This window comes from Vombatus ursinus, unplaced genomic scaffold (genome assembly GCF_900497805.2).
Source record: "Vombatus ursinus unplaced genomic scaffold, bare-nosed wombat genome assembly UNPS02014807.1, whole genome shotgun sequence".
NCBI classification, from domain to species: domain Eukaryota; kingdom Metazoa; phylum Chordata; class Mammalia; order Diprotodontia; family Vombatidae; genus Vombatus; species Vombatus ursinus.
The window spans coordinates 51,540,918-51,568,262 of NW_020954585.1; the positions used below are offsets into that span (position 1 = coordinate 51,540,918).

A 27,345-nucleotide genomic window follows, 5' to 3' on the forward strand; every position below is an offset into this window, starting at 1 on the left:
GTTCCCAGTACCCCAAACTGTAAAAGGCAAGGCCAAGTAATAGCCTGAATCAAAGGCTGGTCTAGACTTAGAATGGAAGGAAAGAAGTCCCTCATTGAGATATTCATTTTCCTAGGGAATTTAATATTCAGAATTTATTAATTTAAAATTTGCTGTTTTTAGGGCTTGAGGTGAATTGAGGTGAGGGAGAGAAATAATGTTGCTTAATTGTATAAATGCATACTTGAATTATACCTGGAACCAACAAAAGGACCATTAATAGAGTGATAGCCGCAAGTAGTACTAGGAGGGTACAGTAATCAGAAGAATCCAAGGTAAGATAATCTGAAATTGAATCTAGGATGAACAAAGATTGAACTGAAGCCACAATACTCAGGCTTATGTATGTAGGCTAAATGAAGTACTTAAATAATTCTATGTTAGCCCCAAGTCATTCCATAATTTGGAGGCCACCATAGGTTGGATGGGTAGGAACATAACACCAAAGAATTTAGTCTATAATTGAATAAAGAACTCTATCTGGGCTAATGACTTTCTTTGCTTTGTTCTGAGTTAATATTTGTTATAGGCAATATTCTATATTTGTTAATATAGCTAATATTTATAGTTAAAATTTGTTCTCAGATATTAACTATAACTTGTAGACTTTGTTGAGAATAAAGTAAACCAGGATTTGATAGAAAGGGTCATTGAGTTACAAACATACAATCTTATTGGTTTAGTTAACTAAATTTGTCATAGTTTATTTTTTATTCTTTTATATTTATTTATTTTGTTTATTTTTATTTATTTTTTATTTCTTTTTTTTTTAAAGGCAGTCAGATTTCCAGGAAGCTGTATTTTTTTTTAAAGGGCCAACTTTTAATAAGATTAGGTTAACCAATCTAAGACTCTCAGTGAGTCTGTAGTAAAGGTCTTAAACATCACAACAGGCTTGGCCTTGGATAACGTGGTCTTTTGCTACTTACCAAATATATTCCATGTTTCAGCCATGCTCAGTTTCCTGAACCTTTGTACTGTTTTTTTTTCCCCTTTCCATGCCACTCTTTATACTGCGTCATATGCTAGAATGCCATCCTTGTCAATTTTATTCATCTCCCTGATGTCCGTGCGTTATAAAACCTTCCATGATTATCTTAGTCAAATATCACCTTTCTCTACTATAATGCTTCATTTATAAGACTTCAGTTATATCAGTCATAAAGTCTTGAAATTGGTATGGTAAATATCAACAGAAGTAATCCCCATGAACAAAAAGCCTTTCGGGAGTCCTTGATAACTTCTAAGAGTGTAAAGGGGTCTTGAGATGAAAAAGTTTGAGAAATCCTGAGGCAGAGTATTATTTTCTAAAATTGAAGTCTGAAAATAATGCAAATACTACATTTACGTAACTCCCACCTTTGCAAAGGAGTAAAGTGGGGTTGTCTTCTCATTAGATCTTCTTTTGGTCATACCAGTTCTTTGTAATTTGTTATTTCACTCTCCATCAGACCATGTAAATCTTTCTAAGTTTCCCAGTATTCCCATTGTTCTTTAAAGGGTCGTAATAATATTCCTTTCTATGAACATACCACAGTTTGTTTAGCTATTCTCCAATACATTCACATCTACTTTGTTTTTGGTTCTTTCCTCCCACAAAAGTGCTGCTGTAAATATTTTGGTGTCTATGGGGATTTTCTCTTTATCCATGACAACTCTGAGTTATATACCAAGTAGTGGAATCACTGGATCAAAGGGTCTAAACATTTTAGTCACTTTATTTTCATAATTTCAAGTTGCTTTCCAAAATGATGATACTAATTCATAGCTCCACCTGCAATCACCTAGTGTGTCTGTCTTCCTGTAATCCCTCCAGCCCTGGCCATTCCCATAATTTTTCATCTTTGTCTCTTTTCAGCATATGAGGTAAAACTTTAGGGTTATTTAGATTTACATTTCTCTTACAATTCTTTCATATGGTTGTTAAAAGATTGTAATTCTTCTTTTGAGAACTGTTTGTCCTTTGATTACTTTTATCTATTGGGGATTGGTATTTTTTTTTCTGCTCAATTTGCTATCGCCTCAGTTCAGGTTTATCTTGCATTATCTCTTCCCTCCCCAATCCATAATCTACATAGCTTTCAAAGGGATTTTCTTTAGGTATAGTCCTATCCATGACTCCTCTGCTCACTACACTTTACTTGTTCCTATATAAGTGTTGCATTTTAAAGCCCTTTACCATTCAGTTCCTGCATGATTTTCCAGGCTTCCATGTCACTCTTCTGCCTGCCATTCTGTGGCATAGCCAGGCCAACTTCCTTGTTTCACAAATATGCTTCTCCATGTCCCATCACCTCGCGTATGCTCTGCTAGGCTCTCATACCAGGAACGCACTGCTTGTTCTCCCCTTAACCTAAGGTGAACATAGAATCCCTTATTTTTTTCAAGTCTTGTTTCAAGCACTGCCTTCTACATGAAGCCTTTCTGATGCCTTCAGTTGTTGGTGCCTTCCCTTCCTAAACTACCTTCTCTTTATTTTATATTTATTTTGTATATTGTTTCCCCTGATAGAATGTAAGTTTCGTGAGGCCAGGAATGATTTCATTTTTGTCTTTATAACCCCAGCCTCTTACATAGTAATTTGTACAGTCCAGTTCTTAATAAATGCTTTTTGGTTGATTGATTCTTCCCCCAGTGCTATGAAAGAATTTTATTTTATTTTTTTTTTTTACAATATAACTTGAGGTATTTCTCTTCTTATTTGGGTGTGAGATTAGAAATAAATGCAACATGCACCCCGTAGATTAGGAGTTGTGGGGCAAAAAGATTTCAATTAATGTTTAATGACGTTGTTTCCCTCCTGTGACAGAGTATAATTGGTTAGTTTGTTATCAGGAGATAATAAAGTCTTTTCTCCTTTGGCTTTCTGGGTGAAGTTATACAATTTAGGTCATAGCATTCTAGTGGAGTAGCACAATATGAATACTTTGTTTCTCTTTTTATTTTAGTTATCATATGACACCAGCTTCCTCTCTTTCACCTTGTGTAGTGTCCAGTATAGCACCAAATGGAGACCTGTCTAGGATTTGATTCTGATTATGGTTTCTGTTTCACTTTCATAGAATGTGTGCCATTTTGATTACATCCAGTGAGTCTTTTTTTATCATTGATATTTAATATTGATCAGATATTCTGTTAGATTTGTATTGCAATGAATTTCTAAGTCTCTAGTCCCATTTTACTTACAAGTTCTCCATCTTTTTCTTTCCCCTGATCCTCTGTTTTTGCAGTGTGTGTGTGTGTGTGTGTGTGTGTGTGTGTGTGTGTGGTGTGTGTGTGTGGTTTTTTCCGAATTAATTTTCCTTGGTTGCTATTTTTTTCTTAGTGATGTAGATAGGACAGAAGATTTGGGAGTTGGGAGGAATCACAAAAAGGGAAAGTGAAACTTTGTGGTTCATGTAAGGGGGGAGTATAATGCAGCAGTTCATTCCAGGATGTCATTAAAATGTTTCCTACAGCCTTTGAATTCATTGTCTCCTTTCATTGTTCCTTCAAAGAAGAGTCTTAGAAACAAAGATTTCTCATGAAGATTACATTAAAGAGAACTTCGAAGTACAAAGATGGATTCTCAAAAGCTCAGACCTTGCTTCCATTCAGTATATGGCAACTCAGATAAGTCCTTGATCAATAAATATACCCAGCCTTTTCTTTAAGAACCAAGATTTATTTTTGAACTTTTAAAGGTTCATGGAAATGTCACTGACCGTAGAGTTCAACTTAAGCATGGAAAAGGGGTTTTAATTTTTTATGAGTTTGTTTTCTCTCTTTTCCCTTTGTAACGAAGGTTTGGTTTGACTGGTGACTACATGCTCAACACAGTGAAATCTTGGCTGGTGACACAATGGATCAATGCTCTCAGATTTGGTTGCTGGAATTTCTTTGAATGGCAAAAAAAAAGTTTATATGAACATTCATCTTTGTGGTGCTGCAGAATCATCTTAGAGTTAACAGAGTATGTTGCCACATTCACATGGAGTTCCTGGGATGGGAGAGAGCCACTTGTTGACAGGAAGCTTGAAAGATCAATTAAGAAATCACTTAAGAAAGACAGGACTAGATGAAAAAAACATCCAATTGCTAGTGGGTAGGCCGAGCTAATGTAATAAAAATGACAATTCTACCTAAATTAATTTACTTATTCAGTGCCATACCAATCAAATTACCAAAAAAATATTTTATAGAGCTAGAAAAAATAATAACAGAATTCATCTAGAAGAGCAAAAGGTCCAGAATATCAAAGGAATTAATGAAGAGAAATGAAGGGAAGGTGCCCTAGCCACGCTAGATCTTAAATTGTATTATAAAGCAACAATCACCAAAACTACTTGTTACTGGCTAAGAAATAGAGTGGTAGATCAGTAGAATAGGTTAAATATGCACCATGGTACTAGATAACTTGACTAGCTTTTCTGGTTGTTCCCTTTGCTTTGATAGTGTTACTTTACTTTTCCTAAACCATTACTGTGTGCTTTCTCAGATTATTCTATCCATAGTAATTCCAAAAAAGTAGCCCCATCTCTTTTTTTCTAAATAGCATCTTAGAAGTATGTATCCTTTAGTACTTCCCCAGTGTGACTTGTAACTGTACTACACAAGTGAGAGGCAATTTATTTAGCCAAATTCAAAATTTTAAAGTGTATTAAGCAATGCAAATTAGATAGTATGCTCTCTAAGAAGGGAAGTGAAATGATATACAGTTTGCCTTGTTTGTGTAATGGCAGGTGATGGTGGTGGTAGTCTGTCATTTAATGAAAAACTTTTCCCACCCAGTTTATCTGTTCTCTTTTAACTTGTTACATAGACTTGCCTATTTAACATTGTTAATCAGATCCCTAAAACAATGAGATTAGGAAAAACAATATTATTAGGAGTAGTTAGTTCTTTGAGGACTAATTAGTAGTTAGTTGATATGGATTGTTATTAACTATGTGATATGCGATTTGGGTGATCCCTGAATGATATTATAGTGGGGATTAATGATATCAAGATGGACTTTTAAAAAATAACATTTTTTCCCAATTATAAGTAAAGACAATTTTTAGTATTCATATTTACAAGATTTTGAATTCTAAAATTCCTTCCCACCTTACTCCCTCCCCTCTTCCTAAAATGGTAGACAGTTTGATATAGGTTATATATGTACAGTCATGTAATAAATATTTCCATATTAGTCACAGTTGCAACAGAAGAAACAGACAAAAATGAAAAAAAAAGCTATGAAAAAAATAAAGCACAAGTAGTATGGTTTGATCTGCATTCAGAGTCCATCAGTTCTTTGTCTGGATATGGATAGCATTTTCGATCATGAGTCCTTTTTTAAGATCTTGGATCATTATATTGTGTAGAAGTACTAAGTCATTCATAGTTGATCATCATACAGTGTTGCTGTTACTATGGACAGTGTTTTCCTGGTTCTTCTCATTTCATTTTGCATCCATTCATATAAATTTTTCTAGATTTTTCTGAAATCTGCCTGCTCATCAATTCTTATTGCACAACAGTATTCCATTACATTCACATACCATAACTTGTTCAGCCATTCCCCAATTGATGAGCATCTCCTCAATTTCCAATTCTTTACCACTGCAAAAAGAGCTGCTATAAATATTTTTATACATATAGGTCCTTTTCCCTTTTTTGTAATCCCTTTGGGGTACAGATCTAGTAGTGATATTGCTGGATCAAAGGATATATACAGTTTTGTTGCCCTTTGGACATGGTTCCAAATTGCTCTCCAGAATGATTGGATCAGTTCACAACTCTACCAACAGTACATTAGTGTCCCAGTTTTCCCACATCCTTTCCTATGTTTTATCAGTTTCCTTTTTTTTGTCATTTTAACCAATGTGATAGGTGTGAGGTAGTACCTCAGAGTTGTTTTAATTTGCTTTTCTCTAATCAGAAATGATTTAGAGTGTTTCTTCTTCACATTACAATAGATAGCTTTGATTTCTCTGAAAACTGCCCATTCATATCTTTTGATCATTTATCAATTGGGGAATGGCTTGTATTCTTAAAAATTTGGCTCAATTCTCTATACATTTTTAGAAATGAGACATTTATCAGAGACACTTGATGTACTGTTGTTTCCCAGCTTTCTTCTTTCCTTCTAAACTTGGTTGAATTGATTTTGTTTGTGCAAAATCTTTTTAATTTAATATATTCAAAATTATCTACTTTACATTTCCTGATGCACTCTCTCTTGTTTGGTAATAAGTTCTTCCCTTCTCCATAGATCTGATAGGTAGACTATTCCTTGCTCTTCTAATTTGCTTATGGTACGATCTTTTCTATCTAATCATGTACCCATTTTGACCTTATCTTGGTATACAGTGTAAGATGTTGATCTATACTTAGTTTGTGCCGCATGGTTTTCTCGTTTTCCCAGCAGTTTTTTAAGATGGGCTTTGAAATTGGTTAGGACAGCATATGGGGTCTATGTTTGTATGTGATATTTTGTCGAATAAGAGTTTTCTTTAGATTTGCATTTATAGTTACATAGTAACCAAAGAGGCTCTCTAGGTTATCCCCTTTATTTTACAAGGAAGTCAGACAATTAAAATTCAGAGAGATAATTGTCCAAGTCACCAGACTCCTATTTCAGTGCTGCTGCTTAATGATTCTGCAGGACATTTTAGCTTCTCTGCTCTACTGCATGAGAATATATAGTGTTTCTCGGATTTGTTTATAGGAGGCTGTTTAAAAAACAAAACAAAACAAATGAAACCAAATACTATCACCATTGTTTCACATTTGCTTGAAAGTCCATGGAGATATGTACATACTTTGTTTTTCTCTTTGTAATATCTTAAATTTGCTTCCATTTGTTGCTTTCAGCATTTTGTAAGACTTAAGTTTGTGGGCTGGAGATGGTCATATAATTTGTGAGAGGCCAATTTTGCTTTTCAGTATCCTACCACCTCTGATCATGTGTTGGGTCACATAGTGGTCTTTGTATGTGTAGCTAATTAAAAGACATCCAGGGAATTGGTGTCATTTTTCTAATTAAATTACCCATTTTTGCACAGTCATTTAAAGCTCTTGTGAACTTCCCCACCTGAATTCAGTGATGAAAAGAGCTGATTTCACAGTTCTTGATTATTTAATTGGTCTATGAATAGTTTGAAATTGAACTGGAACTCAAAATATCCTTTTAATTTGTCTGTTTCAAGTCAATATTTATGTATGTATTTTAGGTTTTATGTATGTCTGTGAGAGTGACACAGACAGAATAGATACCTGGAACTGGTGAAGGAATTAGCTGAGTGGATATTTTATATTTAGTTTCAGTGTTTGTTTTCTCAAGAGAAACAAATTGAAGTTTGACATCTTGGCTTATGGAATCCAGGCCTCACATCATAGCTGTCTGGGATTTTGCATCTTCATTAATTCTGGTCTGAAGAATGTTGTTAAAAGTATATCTTAGAACATGTTGATTTGTCTAGAAATGGCTTACATACACACACACACACACATGGATTTTGTTAGTATAATAGAGTATTTGGTTTATCAAATCCTTTTTTTGTCTTTGGTTTATTAACTTGAGTACCTTAATGTCTTTCCTTGATTATTTTCTTAGTCTTTTATGGCAAAGCAGCATGTGGGAATTTTAAGCCTAAAGAAGAGATATTAAACTTTATTTACTTATATTTAATAGCATTATATTAGCACAATACATCTCTCTCATTGGACTTTCTGTGAATTGTCATTCAGCTTTATTTGGTGTAAATGAATGGACCCAATTCAGTGTTTTCTGCCTTCCAACCTTTCCCCTTTGGCTGTACTGAGGACACTTGCCCCTCACTCATCTCTTCCGATAGTTTTTCTCCAGTTGTAGACATCATTCATCTATATTACTTTTAGCCCTAAAAGCTTTTCCTTTCTTTTAGAATGCATAGGATGTTGAGAGTACAGGAACTATGTGGATGGTAGTGTTAAATTACTGCCATCCATAACTGCACATCTGGGCTATCTGTGATTCAAGTATGAAGTATTTTGTTTGGTAATTTAGCTTATTCAACTCTCCTTTTCTTATCATTTGATGTTTTTTTCTTTCCTTGCATACTTTTGATGTGAAAATCCCCCTCATGTTTTCTGGGATTGGACAGGGTGTTGTTTGAATGCATAGTTTGAAATTGAGAAACTCCTGAAAGGAGTTAAGTAGCTATTCATAAGTAAGTAAATTGAATGAAAAAATATGCACATGCAAATCTATTTTAGGGTATGGTTATGGATAATGCTGTTTCTAAACCAAGAAAGCTCCTATTTCATCCCTTGCTTGGTATCTCTAGAACTACTGCTGACATCACCCAGATATTCCATACCTTGACCTGAGCGCCCTTCTTCCATATCTTTATCTTCATGTTGGCAGATAATTGGGGAAATATGAGCCAGAGGTCATTTTTTTTTTAAATATCTTCTGGTTTTCTTATAGTGCTCGAATATTGGAAAAGATGCGTCAGCAGCTAATAGAAGATTTGCTTAAGGTCCAGAGTGAACTGTTGGAAGAGAGGAAGAAGCGGGAGTATAATGAAGACCTGGTCCGACGTCTTCAGAAGCGTGTTTTTCTTTTGACAAAGGTACCACTTCAAGCTGGCGATTGAGTGATTTTTTTTTTTTACAGTCTTTTCAGTATTTCCTTTTGATACAAGAACTGGGACCTTATAGTGCTCTACCATTTCTGTGTTTGAAGGGACCTCAAAGTTCATCTAATCTACCTTCTAACTAAATAGGAATCCCTTATATGCTCAACCAGCTTCTGTTCACATCCCAGTGATGAAGCACTCACTACATCCCAAGGCATTCAGTTCAGTTTTGTACAGCTCTTACTATTTTGAAGTTTTTCTCTACGCAGAGTTAAAAAAAATCAGCATTTCTGAAACTTCCACCCATGGTTCTTACTAAGCAAACTATGTCTAATAACTCTTTATCACATCCTTCTAATAAAGGTGAGAGCTATTATATTTCCTTCTACATCTTCTCTTAAAAAAACAATTCTTAACTTAAAACACTAAAAGTAGAACATTTCTATACCCAGAGCAGAATTTAAAAGGATTGTATATGAAATCATAACTCCATACTATTAGTCTTTGAAAATGTATATAATGAGTTCCATGTGTTAATTTCCAAATTATTCTTACTTGTCTTTTCTTTCTTCTAAACTTCTTTTTTCTTCTATGCATTTAAAAAAGTATTATAGTGGTCCCCCCATCATTACATTGACATTAACATTTTTATTAATTAATATAATAATAATAATAATAATAATAATAATAATAATAATGACAATGTTAACATTGACATTAATGTTGACATCATTAATGTTTCTTTTTTGCAACTTTCCCCAACCCCCTGAGAAAGAAAGATGTAAAAAACCCCTTATAATAAAGAAGTTCTCAAAAAAACAAATTCACACACCAATCATGTTTGAAAATGTATATCCCTTTCTGGACCTTGTGTCCATCTTAGCTAGGTGGCACAGTGGAGGGAACTCTGGGCCAGGAATCAGCAAGGTCCAATTTCACATCTGGCTCTAGATGTTTCTTAGGTGTGTGACCCTTTGTAAGTCATTTGTCTGCTTCATTTTCCTTAGCTGTGAAATGTGGATAATTACAGTACTTAACTGACACAGTTGCTATGAGGATCAAGTCAGGTGATATTTGTAAAGTGCTTAGCTCAGTACTTGGCTCCTGATAGACACTTAACAAGTATCCTTTCCTTGTCTGTCAGGAGATAGGTAACATGCTTTAGTCCCATGGAGATATGATTGGTAATTGCTTTGATCGGAGTGCTGAAGTTTTCCAAAACTGTCTTGCTTTACAATGTTACTATTCTTGAATAAATTGTTCTGCTGGTTCTGTTCTCTTCCTTCTGTGTCAGTTTGTATGACCTAGATCATCTGAGCAAAAAACAAACAAACAAAAAAACAACAGAACTCTGTCTCTTGGCTTAGAGCATTGTCATTGGAATGCTCTTTCTCCTCAGGTCTGACCTTCTGGCTTCCTTCAAATTCCAGCTAAAATCCCTACATTCTCTAGGAAATTTTTCCCAATGCCATCTATTGGTTTATTTCCTTTTTGTCCCATATGTAGTTTGTATATAATTGTTTGAATATTGTTTCCCTCATTAGATTTTTAACTTCTTGAGGGCAGGGCCTTTATTTTTTCTTTCTTCATATCCCCAGCGATAAGTATAGTGCCTGGAACATAGTAGGTGTTTAATAAGTGCTTATTGACTTAATGACTGAAATGATCTCTTTAATCCTTTCTTATAGCACAATGACATTCCATGACATTCATATGCCACGATTTGTTTAGTTGTGTAAAGTTGTCCTAGAGACAATCTAAGGCACCCCTTTAGGTTCTAGTTTTTTTTTTTGTTTTCTTTCCTTTTAATCTCTCCCTTCAAGATTAATAAGTTTTTTGCTTGCAATATCCTCTGTCTTAAACCTCTCTCCCCACTTCTACTTGTTTTCCTATTGAATTTGATGTATTTCTATATCAAACTCTGAATAGGTTCTTCCAATTCTTTCCTCAAGAGCTTTTCTTTTGTTTTTAATCTTTGGCTTTATATATTTTAGATATTCATGTGATTCTGTTGGAAAAGTGGTTTTTTTACCCTTAGGGTCTCTACTTGCAGTTGTTTCTGAGCTGGGTTTCTTTGGGGGGGATCTTTAGATTTTTGGTAATTGTTGATGCTTGTTTGCATTTTTTTTTGTTTGTTTTTGTTTTACTGATCACTAGTTTAAATTCCATAATTAATTCTTGGTACCAGGACTAGGTTTTACTCCTGGTTGTGTTATTGGGTGGGTAGTTGACCTTGCCCAGGCTCACTTTTGGTTCCTTGGATTCTTGTGCTGACCTCCAACTCCCGCATTAGGGCCCCTTTGATCCTTCAGTCACTGGAGCATTTCAAAAGAAATCATTAGTATTAGGACTGGGTTGGTTGATATCCTTCTTCAGATGTGGTGCTCTTGTGTCTGTGTAACTTCTGTCTTTCTTATTTATTCTCCTTTGGTGGATCTCTGTCTGTATCACACCCACTAACTTTGGGTGTCCCCAAAGCTTCTGGCCTTGACTCTCTTCTCTTCTTCCTCTTATCTATTTTATCTTCCTTAGTGATCTTAACAGTTCGTATGAGTTCGATTAGCTCTGTGATTTGGATTCGCAAATCGCTTTATCTAGCAATAATCTCTCTCTTTGTAGAGCTCCTGAATGCAGGAGGATCTGAGTTCAAATCTGGCCTCAGGCACCCAATACTTACGAGCTGTGTGACCCTGGGCAAGTCACTTAACCCTATTGCCTAGCCAAAAAACAAAACAAACAAACATAATCTCTCTCTTTGCCACCAGGCTTGTATCACCAACTGCCTACTGGACGTAGACATACCCCATACACGTTTCAAACTCGTCATGTTCAAAATAGAACTCACTTCCCCCTTTCCCAACTTTCTTATTATGGTCTGGCACATTGCCAATCTCCACCCCCTCTTGCTTTCTTATTGTCAACCTTGTATCTTCTCTTGTACTCATCCCACCTAATCAATGTGCTGCTGAATCTTGTTGTTTCTTCTTTCAGAGCTTCTCTTCTATATGTCTTCTTTTCTCCACTTAGACCATTACCACGCTGATGCAGGCCCTTATCAGTTCATGCTTGGATTATTGTAGTAGACATTTCATTGATTTCCCTAACTAAAGTGTCTTCCTACTTGACTCCTCTGCATATACTCTGTGATCCAGCTGCTTTGGTCTTCTTGCTGTTCTTTGAACATGGGACTCCATCTCCCAGTTCTGTGCCTTTTCACTGGCTGTCTCTCATGACTGGAATACTCTTCCCTCCTCCCTTCCATTTCCTGGCTTCCTACACTTCCTTCAAGACTCAATTCAGATCCCACCTTCTGTAAGAGGCTTTTCCTGGTTTTCCTTCTTTTCTGCCTTTGCTACTTCCTTCCTTCTGACATAGCAGGCACACAGTAGGCACTTAATATGTCTTTGTTGATGACTGATTGATCTCACCTTTGCCCTCTACTTTACTCCTTATCTTGCATCATACTTTTCTGTGTACATGTTGTACATCTCTATTTTCCTAAATTGCTTCTTAATATATATTTTATCTCCTGTAATTCTCTGTCTTTCTAATTTGGTCCTAAACTCTTCTCTTATCCATATACATAACAAGTGCATTTTTCCGTGCTCTCCTAACTTAGTTATAGTATCAGTCTTTATATCTAAGTCATCTAGCCATTTTGACCCTATCTTGTTAGATGATATGAGATGTTGGTCTATTCCAAGTTTCTGATAAACTGCTTTCCATTTTTCCCACCACTTTTTCTCAAATGTTGAGTTCTTACCTCCAAAGCTTGTGTCTTTGGGAATGTCAAACATTAGATTACTGTGGTTATTTACTACTAAACGATTCCACTGATTCACCATTCTATTTCTTAGCCAGTACCAAATTATTTTGATGGTTACCACTTTGCAATATAGTTTGAAATCTGCCAGACCAGGACCTTCCTTGACATCGTAAAAAATTGTTTTTTTTTATATTCTTGACCTTTTGTTCTTCCAGATGAATTTTGTTACTGTATTTTCTAGCTCTCTAAAACAGTTCTTTGATAGTTTGATTAGTATGGAACTAAATAATAAATTAAGTAGAATTGCCTTAAATGTCTCCTTAATCAACTTCCTCTTTTTAACATTAACTTATAGGCGTCTGTCTGCCCTTTCTCTGATCTCTTTCAAATGTACTATTGCAAAAAGCAGGGTTACAATTAAAAGCCTAGTAGATGTCCACTTCCTTACCTTTAATGTATTCTGTGATATCTTAGTAAATTCTTCTCAGTGTTTTTGTTATTTCTCCTTTGGTCACTATTTTTTCCTTATCATTCAGAATGAATTTGAGGATAGCTGCTCCTCTTATTGCTTCCATTACTATATAAAGATGGAAATATGTTGAAGCCAAATCAAGAATTTCTCATTTTGGGGAAGATAGGTGATGCAATGTGTAAGCAGACACTTACTAGCTGTGTGAACCTGGGGAAGTCACTTAACCCTGTTGCCTAACCAAAAAAAAAAAATAATAATAATAATTTCTCATTTTTTTTTTTGCTGTTATTAGAGATCTAATTGTCAGCAAATACTTCTTGAGCAATACTTTTCAGAGACTTCTTGGTGTCTGCTATCTGGTCTATAATTATCTTCAGGGCAAAGTATCAAAGTATTTTTTTTTTAAGGCAATTAGGGTTAAGTGACTTGCCTAGGGTCACACAGCTAGTAAGTGTCAAGTGTCTGGTCTGAGGCCTGATTTGAATTCAGGTCCTCTTGACTCCAGGGCCTGTGCTCTATCCACTGCACCTTCTAGCTGCCCCTAGGGCAAAGTAGTCTTAGAAAAACATTGGAATGTTCATTTGATCTCTCCTCAAATTCCAGCCTTTACTTATAGAAACATTATAGTATTACTAATCGGTACCATTAGGACCCTAGATTCCATGTACCTTAACTTTCTTTTGGAGGGAATGGTTCTTCCTTTTAGTATGCATTGGTTTGAACTGTTATTACTCAATAAGTTCAGATTAAATTTGAGTAAGCCTCAGGCCTGGGTTATAGAGATGGAAATTGTAACCTGCTTCAAGATGCTCTTGGGAACTGAGTTTTTCTCTGAAGGGGCAAAATATTTTCCTGCTTCTGGCTCCATCTGCGGGGGTTGACTACAGCATCTTGATTTGCTTTAATTGTTCTGTGCCCAGTTCTGTAATTTTGGGTCTCTGCTGAGTTGAAAAGTCTCTGATGTCTGGCATGATAAGCAGGGCTTGCTGTAGCATAAATTAGTATTTTGTGAGAGGTTGTTATTTAAAATATTGCCTTGGACAAAGTACCAGAAAGTAAGCCAAAAGCTGTACCCTATGTGCTCCGTATAAGATGAGACCTTCAGATTATTGAGTCGAAACTGCTTTGGTTCTATAGGCCTTGACTTAGTCTCTGGGCTTTTGGCAAAGATGAAGTACTACATGAATTGCTACTGATAAACATTTACCTTTTTTCAAGTATTGAAAACAGAAGTTAGGTGCTCATTGACAAAACCATTCTGGAGTAATGATTTTGTATAAAAGTCACATCTCATCAAGTGAAGCATCTGTTTTTACCTCTATTTTTATTTTGGACAGGGCCTGTCCAAAAAAGTGACTACTGGTTTTGGATCCATGGATAGGAAGCTATTATTTTTCCTGTGATATCTTTTCAAAGAACTGAAGCTTTGAACTATAACCTCAGGCCAGACTTTTTTTGTTTTAGTTAAATAACAAATCTGATTGTACATACACACATACATACATACATATATTCATACATACATTTATATATACATATAGGTATCACTTATTAAACTGTAGATTCCATTTTGGTGAGCCTTTGCAGAAAAGCTGATTTTGTCTCAAGAGAAGGAAATATTTTGGAAGTTTTATGTAAAACACAAAAATGACATGGCTTTCTACCTCAACAAAATTCGTAGTTGTTTAAAGCAACCATATGTTCTAAAGCAAGGTTGAGTGAGCATATGTGTGAGAAAATCAATGCCTTGCAACCTCCTCAGTAAACTGACCATTATCTCATCATTACCTTCTAGAATACAAACTTCTTAGATAAGGAGAATTGGGAATGAGATTCTTCGCCTTTCTTCCTTCACATGAAATCATTTGAAATGAAGCTGTTGTACGGTTAAATTGGCTTAGTTTCTGTCTTAGTTTTTTTTTTTAATCAATTTGATAATTTTTCAAAAAATCACATACATACATACATACATACATACATATATATACATATAAGCTAGAAGGGATTTTAGAGTTCATCGAATGTAAAGCCCTTACTTCTCAGAAGGTAGAAGTGAGATCCAAAGGTTAAAGTGATTTATAGAAGGTTGGCCCTATGTGAGTGGCAGATCTGTATTTAGAATTCAGGTACACTGGGTCTCAATCTATGGCTTTTCCCTCTAAACCATGAGGTTTTCTTGCACAGTTTGAGCTTGGTTTTAGTAGATTTCTTATGAGATCATGAGATCTTAGATTTATAGCTGGAATAGATCTAATCAATTTTGCAAACAAGGAAACTGAGGCTTAAATTTCTTTTCTTGTCCTTTTTTATTATTCTGCCTCTGTTAGTCTAAGGATGGCCTTTTTCCTTCAACAGTCATGGCATAGTAAATTGTTTTTGCTGAATGGTCTCAAGGTTGGAGATATCTAGAGAGAAGCTAGGGAAGAAATCCCTATTTGTTTTCCTAGGAATGCTGTCTCCCGTTTACCCTGGATATAGTAGATTCCGGTGGTTTCCACAGTGCTTTTTAGCTGAGTGGAATGGGGATTTCAACAAACATTTTTATAACAATAGATTTGTTTTCATGGTTACAGATGCACAGTGGTAGATTTAGAGTACATTATCCTCAGAAACAAGCTCTTACTTTATTGATCTTATCCTAGCTACCCTAAAACATAAATCTAATGACTAATTGAAAAAAGCTATCTGGCTACTGAAATCCCTCTCAGTTTCCAAATTCTATGGCTTTATGATTCTTTGAGTTTGGTTTTGCTAATGCCTTGATCTTCCTAATGTCAGGTGTCAGAAAATTACTTTTCAGGACCAAATGAGATTCAATTTGCAACTAATTAGAAATCTTTTCTGGGCTTGAAGGAAAGTGCCAGTTTTTGTCATTACTGTTGTGGATTGACTACATAAGCTATTGAATTTTCTAGATACATCATTTGTGACATTTGTCTTTCATTCCTGCTTGAAGAATTTCTGTCCTAGTTCACTGTCGTAAGCTCCAAAGGCAGAAAATTTCCATTTTTCTGTTCCTTGGCTCAGGTTAATTGATTATTATAGTTTTTGGTTTAAATCTGGCTTTACCCAGATGTGGACTCTATATTGGGAGTATTGGTTTGAGTTAGAGATTAAATCAGTATTGATTAACCAGTACTGGCTGATTATTTATTCAGATTGTCCCTAGAAGGCATATTTGAGAAAAATCAATACCAATCGTAGGAGTGACTCCCTGGGGCTCAGAACTGCTGGGATCCACCTAGTAGAGTGGTGTGGTGTGATTAAACTGTTCATTAAGCATGGTAGATTGAGAATACATGGGTTGATTTGCCTCCTGATTGTTTGGTACATGTGTCAGTTTCCCACCAAAGGCTTCTGAACTAATACAACCATCTGTGGGCATAAGGGGCAATGTATACCATTTGGTGCAACTCCACAATGGTGGATCCTGAGTTTCCCATGCCAGACTCTTTCCTCACCCCCACTACTTAGAAAAACTTCAAAGTTTGGTGTTTTTGATCTTGAGAATGTAATTACTACTTTCCACCTCCCCCACTGAACTGAATGTAGACAGTGATCCTTTCCACAATGTGGCAATCAAAGTTCCACCCAGTGTGCTTAGAGCCTCACTGTGCCTGATATAGTGCCTGAATAACTTATGCTGATTTGTGCTCCCTCGCTCTGTATTTTCATCTTAAGGTCTTATTTGCATGCTTGACATTTAAATATACTGTGTTTGGAATGTGCAATTTTATTTTGAGACCTTTATTAAGTAGCTCCAGTCTAAGGGTTTAATTGTTACTGATAGCTAAGAGTATAATTACCTTGGTAAAATATCATGACTATATTAAGCAAATGGAAATTGGCTTCTGGAATTGGGTGAACACAAACCATTTTCCTATTTGATCTGAGCTATTTCAAGAGTGCTACTAATATTCAGCAATACAGTTGCAGAGTTCTGTTATTATTTATAGAAAAATGTATAAGAACTGACTTCTACTGAGAAAAATTTTTATTATGCAAACAAAAAACTTAAATTCACTAAATGCGAACTTCCATGAACAGAAGCATCTCTGGCATAACCAAGCCCATTTAATCAGAAGAAATTCCAATGTCAAAATAATCTCACTGCAGTGGTGCCTTATTTGTATAAATTAGCAGGGTAGAAATAAATTCAACATTGTACTTATTCATAGTGTTAGTATTTCATTGTAACTTGAAGCAACTTAACGTGATAAACACGTTGATTGATAAATTACCATGACCTGAACAGACAGATTTAGAAGGGAGAAAATTACCCAAAGCATCGATGAAGTTTCCATACTTGAAATTAATTGACAGGCTGGGACTTTGGAAAGGTTTATAAATAATTATGGAAAACATTACATGGTCACGGATGGAATCTAATATTAGCTAGCAGGATTGGGTAATGATAGCTATTTAAGAAACAGCCAGATAGCTGGGGAAATGGGTAGAATTAGCAGATTGAATTGGTAGATTAAAAGGGATTAATCTCCTAACATGCTGTAACACTAGTTCAAGCCCTCATTACTTCTCATCTGAACTACTGCAATAATCCCATGATTGATGTATTTCTACCTGTGATCTTTCTTCATGCTATCTTGTACCTAACTTCTACATTCATCTTTTAAAAGCATAAATGATCTAATTATGATATTCTCCTGCTCAAAATCCTTCATTGTGTCCCTGTCCTTACTAAAGTTTAAAATCCTTAACTTCATTTAATGACGCCAACCTTTCTTTTCATCCATATCTCTTGGTTTTCCCCTTCGTGTGTTCCGTATTCTAAAAATATTTTGCTACTCTCCATTACCCAAATTTGTTCTCTCCTCCTTTTTTTTTGTATGCATGCCTTTGTTCCTGCTAATCCTTTCCTCCCTAACATACACTCACACACAGAGGAGAGATCTCCAAGCACGCTGACCACTTCTCGCCCGTCTTGTACAGGAGATTCTTGTTTAGGTATAGCTTGAACTAGATGTCCCTTCCAGCTCCAGTTCTGCTCTCTCAGGTCTCTTTGTCGGTTTTCTATTTCTAATGTGTTGTGGTTAATCCTATACATTAGGGGCCAATGCAAGGATGAGCCCTTCTATTAATCCTTCCCTTGATTCTCCTTTAGAGTTTGGATCTGTCATGTTATTTTGTCATACTTTCTCTGTTCACTTAATTAAAATTTGTATTCTGGATATTTGCATATTTGCCTTTCATCTTTTAAACTAAGGCCCACTTTTATTCTTTGTATCTGCAGCCATCACCTAACAAAGGTCATTGTGCATAGAATGCATTTATCAAGTCAATAAATATTTATTAAGAGGAACAGTGTGACTACGGAACCTTTAGAAAGAGATGTAGTCACATCACCAATAAAGACTACGAACTTTAAGTACTTATAATCTAAAGTACTATATCTATAGAGTAATATATCTACATCCATATATAAAGTATTATAACTATATCTATAAGTATTTATAAGTACTTATAAACTAATGAGTTCAGTGCTTTGTTCAACCTTTACTTAAAAGAGTGAAGAGAAAGGTTCCAAAATATTACAGGTGATTTATTTGCATATGATGAAAAAGCATTCAAGAAATTTACTTAAGAGGGGAGGAAGGCACTGAAGTTTAAAGAAGAGTCTCATATTAGAATCTTTCCTACATGATTAAGCATCTTAAAGGGAAGTGGAGACAATTTCAAATATAGAGGAAGGATTTTATAAACTAGCCACACTAGACATTCTACTGGAGCTCTTAACAATGGCGATTAGTTTTCCTCGTTTGCACATCTGCCCATTCTATAAATATTCTATTACAGGAGGACGTTAGGAACTGTGCGTCATTGAATTAATGGTATGCATTGACCATACCGTTTTAATGTCAGTTCCACTCTATTAAGTTTTTAAAAAGAAATAGTTTTGATTATTGAGCAGGATATAATGCTCAAACATGGATTCCTAGCCCTAGTTTTTTGCAGTCCCCCAACTTTAAGTTATAGGAAATGGTAGATCTATCAGGCAACAAGCATTTAATAAGTTCTGTTAAATGCTCTATTCCAGGCCCTGGAACAAAAATGAGAGAGTTCTTCCTCAATGAGCTTTTATTTTATTGTGAGAGATAATATTTATGTCCATATAAAGTAAGTAATTATAAAATATTTACCAAGTAAAAATAGGTAGTTTCAGGGTCATGGGAAGTACTAGTCCCTACAGGGTTCTGGAAAGGCCTCATGGAAGAGGAGGCGGCATTTTTGTTGAGCTTTGAAGTGAGTTGAGGATTCTGAGAGCTGGAGGTAAGGAGGTGATGCATTCCAGGCATGGTGAGACAGCTCAGAAACACAGGGAAAGGGGAAAGATACTTTAAAAACTCAATTCTTTCCAAAATAAATTAAAAAACCATGTGCCATGTAATCAGTCAATCAATCAATATTTATTAAGCACAGAGAATACAAATAGAGGCAAAAGGTAGTCCCTGTGGTTGGGAATAAATATCGTGCCTCATATTTGTATATTATTTTGTAGATTACAGAACACTTTCTTCATAATTTCCTTGTGAGGTAGGTAGGTCAAATATTGTTATTCCTCTTTTACAGGTAACAGAAATGGGATTCAGAGAAGTTTTGACTTGGTCAAGGGCATAGAGCTAGTGATAGAAATGGAACCAAGGTCGTCTCCTGACTCTGTGTCTAAGATTCTTTACGTTGCATTTTGTTGGAATCAGAGTCCTATCATTGTTGTAGAGTGTAATGCATTATAAAAATATGCAGTTTTATGTGCTTGGTTCAGGCACTCTTAGTCAAACTCAGGTGTAGCTGATTTTATAGGTACAGAGAAGCTGGCCTTTCACCTCTTTCCCTCTTGAAGATGAAATTTGATGGAGTCCTTTCATTCATTTGTTAAAATTGTTTTACACTAAGCTTAACTTTAACAATTTTTTTTAAATGGGAAAAAAACCCCCACAAAACAGAAAACAGAACCTTACTCCAGACACTTAGTCCTTAGTTTTAGAACCACATGAACCATTCATTCTTTAATCTAGACAACTTGACCAGATCTTTCTCAGACTATGTCACTGGGCCATTTATTCAGTGTGCTGATAAAATTGAGGGGGTGGTGGTGGATAGGACTAGAGAGGCAACCAGGAGGGTAGGAACTATTATCTTTTATGCCACTGAGATGATGTAATGTTTATGAAGTATATATCAGCTATGTTTGCCAGCTGCTTAGAATTAAATTGGCTCTGAAAAATTGCCTTAATATCTGCAGTTCAATTTAATGGGTGGAAAGTACTATGATATCTCAAAAGAGGATTCGTTAAACAAAATATCAATGGCAGAGTAATTGGAAGCTTGATCCAGGTGGTTTTCTTGTAAACATTGAAGCTTAAAGTTGCAATTTAATCTGTCAATAAAATCAAGTGCTGGGCTATCTTTCTTTTTGGTGACTTTATCTGGGCTTCTACCTATAGCAGAAGAAGTTGGAGGATATTGTTTCTTTTTACTTGCTTTTTTAGGGAACTGTTGCTAGAAACAGAACTGTTACACAGATGTCTTTATTCAATGAACATTTATTTAGCACGTCTTGTACACAAGTTTGCTACTGAGAGGAATACAATCATGAAGATAACAGTCTAGTGGGAAAAAGCCATGAGAACTATCTAAACAACTGTAAGATCAAAGTAAGTGTCTTAAAAGATGAACAATCTGCTATAGTGTTCAAAGCGGGGGGGCAGCTAGGTGGCGCAGTGGATAGAGCACCAGCTCTGGATTCAGGAGGACCTGAGTTCAAATGTGGCCTCAGATACATAACACTTACTAGCTGTGTGACCCTGGGCAAGTCACTTAACCCCCACTGCCCAATCAAAAAACAACAACAACAACAAAAAATCAAAACAAAACAAAGGAGGGGGAAATGGTTTCTAATTTGGGTGAATAAGATGGCATGTTTCCCCATGACCTGGAATTACTAGGACACCTCTGGTATGGCTTTTGTGCCAGCAATGTTGGGATTGGTTCCAGTCAGAAGTGATGAGGAAGGCAGAATGAGAGGGAGGATAATGAGAAGGAGAGGGAGGAGATGGAAGGAGAGAAACATGTGATATCAAAATTGGGTGGAGCATGATACAATGGGAAAAGTGTTAGCTTTAGAGTTGGAGGACTTTTGCCCAAATTTCTGCAAGTTACTTAACCTCCGTAGGTCTCATTTCCTCGTGTGTAATATCAAAGGATTTGACTGGATGACTACTGAAGGCCCTTCCAGGCCTGGCTCTCTGATCATTGTTGTCATTTTGTGGTCATTTGTCCTTCGTTCTCTAAGAGGACCAATGACATCGAGAGGGCAATGTCTTGACTTACAATTGACTTGGATTTAAGTGAGGCAGGGCTTTGCAAAGTCATCAGCCTCACTCTCTCCTCCAGTCATATGAGTTCAGTGGCAAGACATAAGTCAGGACAACTCGAGATGACCTCAGATGCAGTGGGAGACCTTGGCCTTTTTAAGTCCTTCCCAGGTCTCAGGTGTCTGATCATAAGGAGGAGGAAGGAGAATGTGGTTAGGTGCCCCAGAGCTAGAAGACTTCTGCTGGCTATGCCTCCTCTGATTTTGGCTGACATACATAGAGGGACCTCTTCCTTTCCCTTTTCTAAGCCTCTAGCACACAGTCACAGACATCTTCTACTCTCTTTGGGAAAGTTCTAGAGGAGAGTTTCCAAGGTCCTGGAGAAAGAACCAGAACAGCTAGGCCTGAGGTGTTATTCTCCAGTAGCTGTGCCTAGGAAGATCACTGAATATTTTGCAAAGCACAAACCTCATTTATTCTATTTTTAAAAAATCCCATGCTTTCAGTCTTTAAGTGTTGGCATTCATGTTGAATAGAGCATCATATATTTTCTTCCAAACTATCACATTTTTGAGCGCCTTGATTTAAAAGGACAGTGGTCTAATTTACAATATAATTTTTTTGGGGGGGGGGGGTGAGGCAGTTGGGGTTAAGTGACTTGCCCAGAGTCACACAGCTAGTGAGTGTTATGTGTCTGAGGCCAGATTTGAACTCAGGTCCTCCTGACTCCAGGGCCAGTGCTCTGTCCACTGTGCCACCTAGCTGCCCCTACAATATAATTTACAACATAATCTTTTAAACTTGTTCAGAATTCTTATATTTTATCTAATATGAATCATATAGATGTGACTGCAGGCTAATAGTGTTCTTTTTCTTCTCATAACTGCCCTAATTTCAAGTCTCCATACTATTCTAGTTTCCTTTCTCTAGATGACTTCTAGCTTTGTAAAGATCTCCTTTGAAAAGTGGCACTCAGAACTCAAGATAGTACCTTAGATGTGATCTAGCCAATGATGTGGTTTTATATGTTCCAATAAATTGCATTTATAATTAGTTCTTAAAAAGAAAGTTCTTCCATGTACCCATATCGTGTGCAGTCATACTGCAGTGAGTGACTGAGATTATCTTAGCTCCTGTTATGTAAGGAATTTGATAAGAAGTTACTGAATTGCTAAGAGACCTTTTCCATTGAGTGGAGGCAAACCCTTCTTGTATTTTACATACAGTATCAGATGGACGTGTTGCTTCTTTTAAATGTGCTCATGCGCAGACATCAGAGGTTATATGACTCAGGAAAAGCAGTAAATACTTAATTCTTTTACAAACTATTTCTTAGAGTTTTCAAACTTTGAGAAGAATATTCCACTATGGAATAGAATTATTTGCTAGGCTTTTTCTTCGTCATCATATTTTTTTTTAATTCACTTTAGCTAATTTTCTAAAATTTACTAAATTTACTAAAAAAAAAGCCTATTGAAAATACTATAGATAATAAAATAGATATAATAATAAAATAGATAAAATAATAGATAATAAAATGGAATACTTGGATTGGGACAGTTTATATAACAAAGACTATTATTTACTATACTGAAATAATTTAATTTAGCAAACATTTATTAAGCATCTAACAGATTTAAGGCACTGTGCAACATGCTGGGGACTTTTTTTTAGGGGGGAATATAGTCTAAATGTGAAATTTCATTGGTGGTGTCAACTCCCTGTCCTGATGAGCAGGCTTCTTAAGTTAGAAAGTAGCCTGAGGGCACTGAGGACATAATTACTTTGCCTATAGTCACACAGATACTAATGTGTTGAAGACAGGACTTGAATAAAGATTTGGATTTCAAGACTAGTTTTCTCTGCACTATACTATGCCAGATCAAAGCCAAATTTTTTTCACTAGTTAAGTCCTTAACCTAACACCTTATTCCAACTAATCCTCTTTCTTCCCCCACCTAGCCAAGGAGTATCAATTCCACTTACTCCTTTATTAGCTTAAATATATCAAATCCAGTTTAATGCTTTATAAATACTAACTGGTCTAAACTACATTAAGATGTTCATAAGGACTTAGAAGAATTCGTAGGCCTCCTGTTTGAAAGGAAAGCAGATTATACTTGTGTTCCAACCCTCCTTCCATTTAATATCTGCCTTTGATCTCTCATACTTTATATACTCAATATACCTGCATCTTTCATAATCTTAATTTTTTTCTTTCCGTGTAGAAAATTATTTGATTTTATTCTATATGTAAACGTGCATTTAAAACAAATCCCCATCTCTTCAGTCCTACAAATAACCATTTGGCCTGCAAGTATCCCTTATATTTGAGCATAAGTTTATTACTTTTTAAAATTCTCTTCAGTGTATCTCTAATTAAAAAGAGAAGCATAACCTATCAAAATAGTTGAGATTTAAAACATTTCAATCCAATCTTACATTGTACTGTATGTCAAAGGTTTATCTGGGAGAGTAAGAGTATTGGATCCTATTTTCTGGCATGAAACTATTCACTTTACAGCCACCTTGATAACAGGAATCTTGCTGTTCTGGGTTACTGTGAGCTTCTTTTCTCAAGTATTCTCATTGGATTAAAGTGGCTGTTGATATAGCACTGACTTACTTCCTTTTTAAGGTAATGTAAAGTCAGATTTGAGCATCAGCACATTCCCTTGGTTATGCCAATGTGAGATTCAAAGGTTATAGGCTCCTGATAATCCTATGCTTCTGACTAGGAGCCTGCAATTCAAATACTGTCCTCATGGATTTATATCATTTCTAAGTTTTCTCACATAACTGAGTATAATGTTGCTTCCCTTATAAGGTCATGCAGTTCTTGACTTGTTAAATATATATGTGTGGCCTCTCCAAGGTGCCTCATTTGAAGTGTGAACTAAATTTAATCAAACACTAAAAAATACCTGTGATGTTTAACCTGTGTCTTCAGATGATGTAGAAGAATCTCCTCCTATGGCCAAAATTAATGTGAAAATTGACTGGGTTTTTATCATCCAGGTGGAGTGCATCATGGAGCATATCCATTCATTTCTGAATACAGACCAAGGTAGTAGGTAATTTTTGAGTCCAAAAACAAATCAATGTCTACATCATAATCACATTAAGTTTTTTTTTTAACCACTCTTTTTGCATATAATTCCTTGAAGATTGTGATAGTCAGAGAATCATAGGCTCATAGATTTGGAGTTCACCCTCTCTCCCCTTTATTTTATAGATGAGGAAACCCAGGACTTAAACATTACATTATTGAGTATATAATATGTTGAATATAAATGTATTAGTGCCCATATATAATATGAATATACTAGTGTGTATGTAACACATATTTAGTAACATTAATAGAATTTAAAACCAGTACAAATTTAATATTCCTTCCAGTACGCTATAGTAGACTTAATCTTGGGTTTGAGGTTGTTGAAGGATGACTCAGATTAAATTTTTGCAGCTGTCTCCTTGACCTGATGGCAGGTGAAATGATTGCCCTTTGGATCACAGTGACTTAGTACCTTCAGTAATTCTTCAAATCTGACCCAACAAGCACACTATTTTTCCATGAAGGACCTCCGAGTGACTTCTGTAGGCTTAGACCTACTGATATATGATTTGAGAATTATTGGTGGCAAGGCATCATGCTGAGCACTATGTTTGGAGAAAGAACTGGGTCTTAGACTTTCCTGTTTAGTAGCTATGTGGTCATTGTCAAGTCTCCTTCCCTCTCTGAGCCAGAGTTTCTTTGGTTGTAAAATTTGAGATTATACCTCATATACCTTCTACCTCATAATGTTGTTGTTAAGCTCAAATGATATAATGTATACAAAGCAATACAAAAATGTATGCTATTCCTAGTAATTTTATTGATAGTAGTAATAGTACTAAAGAATATCAACTCTTGTCATCTCTAGGACAGTGATAGGGTCTACTTGTGCCTAATAAGTGCTGGTAGTTTAGGGTGTGTGTGTGTGTGTGTGTGTGTGTGTGTGTGTGTGTGTGTGTATGTACAGGTTTTGGATAGTTTTGCTATTAGCTTTAGAAATGATACTGTAGTTTGTATTAGTGTATCTTGGATCCAAACAGGGTAATATCTCACCAGATGAAACATATATGACAACCAATTGATTGATTCTTCAGTTAATCTGTGATCTCATCAACATAAGTATTCTCCTTAAAGATGTCAACCCCTGCCTATCCATGCCTCCTCATCTCTGGTAATTCTTATTTGTGTGCTGTCAATTCATTATTTTTTTAGAGCACTATATGACATTGTATGGAAACTAATTAAGCACACAGATGAGCCATCAATTACCCTTTGCTCTTGATACCTATCATTTTTTTTTTTCAATCATACACATCCCTGATGTATTTTATGTCATTTTTCTTGTACAATACTTGGTTTGTACTGGGTTCCAACCTGCTTGTGTCCACTAGAAATCTTTTCTTTGCACCATGGGTGGCCCATAACCTTAATTCTTTGGAAACTAATATTTCAAGACCCATAAGGCAGATAGCACTACCAGGGGTATATAATTGTTAAAGAGATCGGTCTTTTTTTTCCACAGAAAAGCCTGGGGCCATTAAAAGAACTGCATAATTTCCCAGGGGCAATCCAGTGTACTCTCTTTATGTTTAGTTCTTGGCTCTGATTATGGTCCATGTGGCATATCTGTGAAGAGATATAGATATTAACACACTAATGAATGCATATTATACGTTTTTTGGTTAGTTGCCTATAATAATCTGGACAATAGTCATTCTTTATTCCCTTGTATTTAGACCAAGCTCTTTTGAGTAATTAGAAGTTTCATTGAGAACCTTTGCAGTGTCTTTGGTCTTGATGCAATCAACACTATTTTATTTACAAATGGATGCATCTGGTGAACTGTACCTTAAAGTACATCCCTCTTTGCTATATATATACCTGGACATCTTGCATCATGGTTGCAAGCAATCTTGGTGAGCTTTTATGCTTCCCTTTATATTAATAACCAGAGCTCAGTGAATAAGATCTCTACTGTTACATCTTTAATGCATAATTCATTCATTCATGCAGGAAATATGTATTAAGCTACTGCTTTGTGTTATGTACTGTGTTAGGGAACGTGATTTCATTGGTATGAGAAGCTCTATGATAAGTAAACTTCTACCAGTATACTTTCTCTTCACCTTATAGCCTTAGAGAAATGCCTAGAGTGTGAAAAGTAACCTTCTTAGAGTCATACTACAAGGATGTGTCAGAGGCAGGATTTAAACCCAGATCTTCCTAGCACTGAGGCCAGCTTTTTATCCACTGCAGCGTGATGCTTCTAAGGCACTGGGAGTACAAAGGCAAAAGTGAAATGATCCATACCTTCATACAACTTCCATATAATAAATTTAACATATGCATAAAAGAACCTCTTATTGGAATGCTACCTTTAAGGAAGCATTTTTGTCCACCTAAACAGAAATACAGTAAGACCTTTCAGTCAATTTTGCGACTGTGAAGATGTGCTGTGTTGAATATCATCTGTGAAATTCTGCCTATACCCTTTACCTTCATTGAAGATGTGAGTCACTAGTTAAGCAGGAGGCCAACCTGGCTAATGTAAAGCCTGGGCATCTTATTCCTAAGAGAACCCTTCTCACTCACTGTTTCCCCTATGAATCCCTCTCCTCAGCAGGGGCTGGTTGGCTCTTATTTTAATATATAAGTATAGTAGACTTTATTATCAGAATTCTAAGACCACAGCAGGTTAGTCGCAGCAAATTATAAGTTCAAAAGGGGCTGCTATAAACAAGCACTTTTTACAGCATTCGAAATGACAATTGACACCTTGACCAGTGAGAAACAAACCAGTGAGATTAAAAGCTGCCCCAGGAATCCAAAAAGCTCCAGCATTCTAGAGCCACTTCTTATAGCAGCCTTCATATCTCTGCAGACTCCATGTGTCAGGCACTGATCAGCATTAACAGCAGGAGGCAGTGCTGAGTTTGACTAGGATCTCTTCATGATGACTTAGGGAGAATATTGCTGATTTCCAGTAGTGTCATATATATAGTATAGTGGGTATGGAGTCAGAAGAGACCTGTTTTTAAATGCATACTCTGATGTGTATAAGATGTGTGGCTGGGGGGGTTTAACTTTTTTCAACT

General features: G+C 35.9%; 1 protein-coding gene across 1 annotated transcript in view; it reads left to right on the forward strand.

Annotated features, from left to right (window-relative positions):
- Positions 1-27,345, forward strand: part of MAD1L1 (mitotic arrest deficient 1 like 1) — an 844,071-nt gene that overhangs the window by 282,714 nt on the left and 534,012 nt on the right. The window contains exon 11 of the mRNA XM_027875000.1: positions 8,474-8,618. Coding sequence (XP_027730801.1) covers positions 8,474-8,618 — 145 coding nt within the window. The remainder of the gene's footprint in view (positions 1-8,473; positions 8,619-27,345) is intronic.